This window comes from Centropristis striata, chromosome 9 (assembly GCF_030273125.1).
Source record: "Centropristis striata isolate RG_2023a ecotype Rhode Island chromosome 9, C.striata_1.0, whole genome shotgun sequence".
NCBI classification, from domain to species: domain Eukaryota; kingdom Metazoa; phylum Chordata; class Actinopteri; order Perciformes; family Serranidae; genus Centropristis; species Centropristis striata.
Genome location: NC_081525.1, coordinates 36,125,865 through 36,133,317, shown reverse-complemented (window position 1 = coordinate 36,133,317; position 7,453 = coordinate 36,125,865). Strand labels below are relative to the sequence as shown.

Here is a 7,453-nt window from a genome sequence, read left to right as displayed (position 1 = left end):
CTGATCTGGGCATTTGTTGGGATCTCAGGAGCAGGACACCCCATTGCTAAAAAAATAAAAGATAAGGAGATGTCATGATAAAGCACAGAATCAAAAAGTAAGAAAGTTATGCAGTAAAGAAACAGTGCTGTAAGCTAATGTGAACATATGCTGCCATACCTTTGCAGGTAGGTATGGCTTCACTCCACTGTCCTTCTTCAGAACACTGGATGGTGTTCGCTCCCTGCAGCTCAAAGCCTGCATCACAGCTGAAGCTGCAGGTGGAGTCTGGCTGCAGTTTAGTCAGAGGCTGGCTGCACTGAGGGATGAGGTGAGCTTCTCCCTCTGGATTCTGGCAAGTGATGGCTAATACAAGAAAGATTTAAAAAGTAGATTTAGTATATTTGTCACAAAGGAGCAAGAAAAGGAAGCTCTTCGGTACTGAAGGTGATTGGATTCAACTTAAAGTGCATGCTCACCTTCACAGCGAGGCATTATGTCACTCCACTCAGCTGCTGACGTGCATGTCACCCTGCTCGGTCCCACCAGGTGGTAGCCGCGGGCACAGCTGAAGCTGCAGGTGTTTTCGTAGCTGAACTTCACATCTGCATCGTCTCCACAGCTGACAACGCCATTTTCCAACCCACTGATAGCACGGCACTGGACAGCTGCAACATAGAGGGCGAGCAGAACAGGTCAGCCTTTTTAAAAAGCATCACAAAGCTTTTCCCTTATTTTAATAGATGTAAATAGAAAATGTAAGTGATATAATGCTTACTATAAATCCTGCAAGAAAATTTAAATGCAATTGTTTGGTATTATCTACTGTTTGTTTAAAGTTGCTGTTTTGTTTTTTTATGCAGAATTATTTTTACATTAGTTATTTTTATTTAAGGTTTTGCTTTAAAGTCAATATTCCTGGTACAATCAAGGTTTAAAAAAAAGGATTTTAAATAAAAACACAAAAATTTGAAAATGAGGACATACCAGCACAAACTGGCTGTGAGGCGTTCCAAAACCCTGACGCTTCACAATGCAGAGTGTCAGACTGGGAACCAGCCAGTTCATAGCCTTCATCACAGATAAACACACATGTGGACTGGTAGCTGGAGGAGCCCAAAGGATCGGCACACCTCATGGATCCTTTTGCTGGACTCGACAGCTTCTGACACTGGACCACTGTGAAAGACAAGACCATGAAAAACACATTAAGGCGTGTAAATTAAGTAATTCTGTTGCTTTGAATTACTTGAAATCACAATAATATGGTTTATTATATCATCACTTTAGTTATTTTTTGCAATCATCCTGAACTCACATTCACATGTTGGAGGCTGTTCCGACCACTGTTTGGTGCCAGTGCATGTCAGGGGTCTGGACATACTCAGCTGGTATCCTTCCTCACAGGAATACTGGCATGAGGAGTCGTAGGAGAACTCTCCATACTTGTGAGTGCATTCCACGTTTCCTTTATATGGAACGGTCACCTCTTCTTCGTTACACTTGACAACTGCCAGCAAAAGAAACAAGACACAATTAGATATTGGGTCCTTTAAAACAAACTTTTAATGTAGTAAAACATTGTTGCATTTTCTTTTACCTTGATCACACCGGTCGCCGTAAAAGCCTTCGTAGCAAGCGCACTCGTGGCTGTTGATGGTTTCTACACATTCTCCATAAAGGCATGAGTCGTTCTTACAGGCAGCTGTGGAAAGAAGTAGTACTTTTTTATAATTTGCATCAAACATTATATCATTCTCTGAGCTTTTACTTTAAAAACACCATTCAAAAAAGCATGGCAAAAGGGTTAAATCAGTAGATTTCCTCATAATTAATAAAGCTAGATCAGCTGGGCAGGTTGTGTAACCTAGTCTGTAACTTTTGCTTACCTGTGTAGCACAGAGCGGTCTTCAGCTTCCCGCACCTCTCGTCATTCCATTTGCCGGCCTGATATTCCCTTTTAATGTACATCTCCACACAATCTTCATTCAGCCCCGTAAGCTTTCCACTCTTGCCATTGTTTGGTTCTCCCTTTGCCCAGTTGGTTGCTTCTTCTGTCAGAGTCTTGTTGGTTCCCACCCAGGTCCACACATCATTAACCTTGCGGATCCCAATCCAGTAGTAGGTGGATTTCCTGGGCAGCCAGGTGTTGAGATGCTCGATCTCGCCCTGGTTCTGGATGGCCACCATGTCTGTGTAGTGCTCCTGGCACCAGGCTCGAGCATTCGGCCAGTTCATGGTGTTGTCAGAGTAGAAGTAGGACCAGCACTCTACACTCGTCCACATGCACAGCACTGAAGAAGGGAGGACACAGAAATTAGATGGCAGGGTAATAATAATGAATTTTAAAAAGTAATTCATATAGAAGAACAGATTTACTTACTTGAGCAAAGAAGGGTCAAACTGATCCGGGAGGTCTTAGATGTGCCAGACTGAAGTAAATATGAAGTTTAAAAAAAATTAATACAATGCACAACTGACAACAAACAATAAATGCATATACACTAAAGAGAACTATATCTAAATGAATAACTCTGCACTTACCATTTTAGGTTGTATGTTTAATAACCTGCTGAAGACTCAGTACTTAGTAAGCTAAGTTTTAGCTAAGTATTTTCTTTAGTCTCCACACAGCTGAGGATGAGATGATTATGAATTTTATGTGCTGATGTACCTGCTTTTATACCCCGTCAGCCTGCTCCACTTTTCCTGGAAGCTCTAGTTGCAAGTGGGCTTTTCATTGGAAATCCCCACCTCCCTACCTCCGCTGCCCTATCCCACTGGGGACCTTGGAATTTTTCCCTCTCTCCTTCTTTTCCTTTCTCCTTTGTTTTAGAATGATCTGGAAATTAATATTTTTATCATTGTAGTTTGAATAATATTTTCATTGGAAAGTTTATAAAGTCTATATTCACTCAATCATTTCATGTGAGAACAATTCAGGGGATTTTGTATTTTATTTTCAGTTTCATGCTCCTTTATACTTCTACTCCACAACATTTCAGAGGATATTTGTGTACTTTATATAAATGTTGACCTCTATAGCCACTAGTTCAGTTTAAGTGTATTGCTTGCGATTAGACTTCTTGGCAATAAAGTAGTTACAAATAGTTCAAGCTCAAACATTTACATCATTCAAGGAATACCTCACCCACAAAGTTACCATGTGCATATTCTATACTACTACTATAATTTAAGACTAGGTTTACACTACATGAGTTATACAAAAATGTGTTTTTGTTTGTTTTAATATATATATACACTGTCTTACATTAGGTTGGAATAATATTATTTTCAGGCACAGTCCTCTTCTTTATGGGTGGCCATGTATGTTTGATATATGTGTGTGTGTGTGTGTGTGTGTGTGTGTGTGTGTGTGTGTGTGTGTGTGTGTTTTGCTGCTGAAACATGGACCTTGTTTATTTTAATTAATAAAACAATGTCTATAGTTTTAGTAGATTTTTCATTCAACCCCTTGGGCATGCAGATTAGATTAAAGGGTTAGAAATGGTTATTTTGTGGGGGAAGTATTCCTTTGAAATGCTGTTTACCTAAATGCATCACTAATAGTACTTAAATAAAACAAATTATACAATAATCTTAGATGGGCCACTTACTGTTGTTTTTGACACTTAAGCATATTTTGTTGCTAAAACTTTGCCTCGTCTCCACAAGTGCAGGACTTTAACTTATAATGTAGTACATGAGGTGTTTGTATTAGTACTATAACATAAATAAAGGCTCTAAATACATGTCTAACATTGCGCTAATTGGCGTAAAAACTTGACAAATTAACACATACATAGCAAAGACAAAATAAAATGCAAAAAGAAAGTGAAAAGTTTCCTGGGGGAGTCTTGATAGCACACAGCAAACAGTAAAAGTGAAAGGAGACTGAGAAGGAAATTGCAATTCTGGAAGTGAGTGTGAAATCCTCTGAGCTGATAAGCCTGAGAGCTGTTTCCTTTTACTTAAAATTGTTTCAGAAGTTTTCAAATATTTGCCACCAAGTGAAAACAAAGAAAAGTGTAAGCTTCATGAGTGTGCATGATGATTCATTCCAGCTGATGCTCAGTGGTAGTAGAACAAAGTGTGCAGACAGACACAGACTGGATTCTTACAATTCAAAGGATGTGCTCATCAAAGGAAGAAGGTAAAAAAAAAAACAATGCAATGGCTGCAAACAAACACTCGACTGTTGTTTTTTTTATGAGCGTCCAGAGACGGGAAATGTGTGTTGCAGAAGCAGAGGCGCCTGCTGGCTGTCTGTGTTTCTAAAGTGACAGTCCATATCCTTCCTCTCTGACCCGTGGCTCTGGATAGTAGCTGCTGTTGTTTGACACCTCTTAACCTCCACCCTTTCCTCTGAATACTAATAGAAACTCCCTAATTAACTCGTATAGACCCAAGGGGGAAACTTTCTTCAGCTTTGATAAGAACATCCTAATCAGATGTGTTTAGATGTGTGCTTTGATCAGTTTGAACTGATTAGGGATCTCTGTATTCTTGCAGATAATCACGCACTAAAAAGTGGTCCAGGCTGTTTTTTTTTTTTTTTTTAATCCCTTCATGTGGATAATAACACCAAAACTATGAAATTAAAGTGTTTTAAAAGAAGACTTAAATAACTTACTCCTGCATTCACTAGTCGGCATAAATCCCAGTCAAACCATCTTTTTACAGTCACCGTCATATTTAGAGTGATACAGCAGGGAAAGAAAGGTTTGTGAGAGTCTGACAAAATTCTGAGTGTCTTTGGCTCCAAATTAAAGGCTGCACAATGAATTACTTGTTAAAGACCATCCAGTGAGCAGGAGTTCAAGCACCTATGGCACCTCTGACTATAAAGTGGCCATGAACCAAAAGCTGCATCCCTACCAGATTCGACTCTGACCTCTGACCTTCCTGATAGACACCAGCGGATAATCTTCTCTGGTTACAGGAAATAACATATCAAACAGGAAGATAAATGAAATGATTCCTGGTTGAAAAAGGGCATGGCAACATTAGATGATCTCCTCTCTTTTCTATAAACTGGGCTGATGAATATTAGCTGCAGAGCACTGATACCAGGCTGTAGTTTATTAACCAAATGATTTCTCTTCAAATTGAAACATTTTCTTCTCAAAACAGCTTGTGGACTTGTCATGGATAAAAGCAAAGGTGACTCTCAGGTTGGTAGCATTCTTATTTTTGGGAAAAACTAATAAATGAAAGTAAAATTGGTGTTGTAGCAGAAGAATATGATTTGCCAAAAAAAAGGCCATAGCTTTTAATATTTTCTGGGAGTTGTTTTTTGGTCTAATGCAAATATTTGAAGGCCATCTTCTTTTTTTTCATAATGCATATGATTTCAGGGTTTTGAGAGCTGTAACAATTCCCTCTTGTTCCCATATGGGGTCGCCAGCGTGCATTATCCCGGACCTGTACAGTAATGACGACAGGTTACTAATGCTCTGTCTCTTTAAGACAGGAAATAGAAGTCCGAATCCAAATAAAGGCATTTATGAGAAGTCTCCATGTTGTCTATCGTCTGCAGACCTGTGAGCAGTCTGAGAGGCTCCGGTGCTCTGGCTAAAGCTACAGCTGCAATGGCAGACACACTGGCCAAAATCCCCGTTGTTGAGATTGATCCCGAGGGAACCTTTAAGTACATACTGGTCAGAGTGAAAGTGAAAGATGGCGATGCGCATAAAGACATAGTCCGAGGCACAAAAAGTGCAGAGTATCACAGTAAGTTGATAACTGTAGTCCAAGTGCGTCAGCTCAGCTCGAGATAACGTGCAAACCATGTTGTTTCTGCAGAAAGGACTCACTTGACCCGTGTTATTTTGCACCCAGTGTGTATAACACGTGCACAATCCAAGCAGATGCAATGCTTGCCAACTTTTTTGTATGTGTGTTGCAAATACTGCAGGCTGGAAGATAATGACAGTAAAATAAAACATTGTTGCTGATTTGACGTCCTGTAACCACGGGTGGATTATGAGACAATGGACCCCCTGGGCACAGATAAGAGGCCCCACCACATCAAAGATACTTGGGTTTTATACTTGTTTGGTTTTAGCTCTTTTAGTTGTAGTTTTGTGTCTCTTTTTAGTTTCTTTGTGTTCATTGGTGTGCAGGGTTTTCTGAGCATCTCTTTGCAATTATTTGTGGATTGTTTTAGTTTAGTTTGAGGTTTTTTTTTTTTTTACATCTTGCTTTGTCCCCTAGTTTTTTGTCTCTTTGTGGTCCATTTGTGTATCTTTGTAGTTGTTTTGTGTATCTTCGTCGTTTTTTAAAAATCTCATTGCTTTGTGCCTCTTTGGAGTCGTTGTTTTGCCCCTTTACATTGTCATTGTGAGTGTCTTTCTGTCTCTGCACACTTTTTTGCTTCTTTTTGTAGTTGTTTTGGGCTCCTTGTCATCTTTTTTTGTCTCTGTGTAGTCGCTTTCTGTTTATTGTGGTCATTTTGACTCTGCTCCTGGTTGGTAAGTGTCTCTTTGTTGCAGATGAAGGCCAGGGAGGGCCCTGACACCTTGTGCACCATAGGCCTAATCTGCCTATGCTTGTAACTAAATCATAGCCAATGTTTTGTTGATGTAATGATTTTAATTATTTACAGATCATATATTTGAGAAGGTCAATCCAGCTATGGAGGCCTTGGGGATGGAGTGTAAATGCCTCGGGGGAGGAAAGATAGAGCACAACAGCCAAGAGAAGAAACTCAGGGTGTTTGGAGAATCAACTGTAAGTTTATTTGACTGGAAATGCATTAAAATCTTAATCAAATATTCATATACTACTATAAATACACAGTATTTTTTAATGTGATAATATAAATGGTTATTTGCTTCTCATTCATTTCCAGGCGTTTGGTAAAGCAGACCATTCTGTGTCTGTAGAGAAGTTGAAGAGTGCCTTCAGCGACTATGAGATCACCTGCTCAGATGACAAAAAATAAGAGTGTAAACCTGCATCTCATTTCAAGTGTCTGCCTTTATTTATCAGTTCCAATATGACCCCTTCTGTAAAACCATCGTTTAGTTCAAATACACTATTCTGGATTTAAGTGTCTGCTTGTGATTTTGTGAAAGCACTTAAACTGACTCCTGTAAAGGTGTTTTTTTTAATTGGGGGTTTCTCTCATTTTTGTTTTCCTATAATTTGAATCATGTCTGGAGGTGTAAACTCTCCGGACATTATTCCCTTTATAAATAGAATGATTCACTCTGGTGGACTTCATCAGAAGTGAAGGCTGTGTGCCAAGCGTAAAGTCCATACAGGAAGGGGTGAGCCAGTTGGAAGCACTAACATATCCTGTGAGGGGAAAGTTTCTTGTTTAGAGAAGATAAGGCGGCCTTTCACTTGCCATCATGGTTACAAACTTTCAAGTGTGAGTAATGCAAAATATTGATAAACCTCAATCTGAATGCCATAGCACTTTCTAGACAATAAAACCCATGGGGGGAAAAAAGCCAAGGATAGCTAA

The 7,453-nt window shown here is 39.4% G+C and overlaps 2 protein-coding genes across 2 annotated transcripts in view; one reads left to right on the top strand and one right to left on the bottom strand.

The window, feature by feature from the left end:
* Window positions 1-2,661, bottom strand: part of sele (selectin E) — a 4,127-nt gene extending 1,466 nt beyond the window's left edge. The window contains exons 1-9 of the mRNA XM_059341388.1: window positions 2,524-2,661; window positions 2,363-2,411; window positions 1,869-2,273; window positions 1,580-1,684; window positions 1,298-1,489; window positions 967-1,158; window positions 459-647; window positions 160-345; window positions 1-46 (exon numbers count right to left, since the gene is read on the bottom strand). The exon at window positions 1-46 is cut by the window's left edge and continues 161 nt beyond it. Coding sequence (XP_059197371.1) covers window positions 1-46; window positions 160-345; window positions 459-647; window positions 967-1,158; window positions 1,298-1,489; window positions 1,580-1,684; window positions 1,869-2,273; window positions 2,363-2,411; window positions 2,524-2,526 — 1,367 coding nt within the window. The 5' untranslated portion in view covers window positions 2,527-2,661. The remainder of the gene's footprint in view (window positions 47-159; window positions 346-458; window positions 648-966; window positions 1,159-1,297; window positions 1,490-1,579; window positions 1,685-1,868; window positions 2,274-2,362; window positions 2,412-2,523) is intronic.
* A 2,812-nt stretch (window positions 2,662-5,473) lies between these two features.
* Window positions 5,474-7,033, top strand: si:dkey-51e6.1. The gene is made up of 3 exons (XM_059341387.1): window positions 5,474-5,712; window positions 6,587-6,711; window positions 6,833-7,033. Exons 1-3 carry the CDS (start codon window positions 5,499-5,501, stop codon window positions 6,923-6,925), a joined length of 432 nt encoding a protein of 143 aa, XP_059197370.1. The 5' UTR covers window positions 5,474-5,498; the 3' UTR covers window positions 6,926-7,033.
* The last annotated feature ends 420 nt before the right edge of the window (window positions 7,034-7,453 follow it).

Excerpts from the sequence above, each read along its gene's own strand:
- si:dkey-51e6.1 (XM_059341387.1), top strand. The coding sequence starts at position 5,499 with ATGTTGTCTATCGTCTGCAGACCTGTGAGCAGTCTGAGAGGCTCCGGT. Across the intron at positions 5,713-6,586 it reads AAAAAGTGCAGAGTATCACA|ATCATATATTTGAGAAGGTC; the intron begins GTAAGTTGATAA and ends AATTATTTACAG. Across the intron at positions 6,712-6,832 it reads GGGTGTTTGGAGAATCAACT|GCGTTTGGTAAAGCAGACCA; the intron begins GTAAGTTTATTT and ends ATTCATTTCCAG.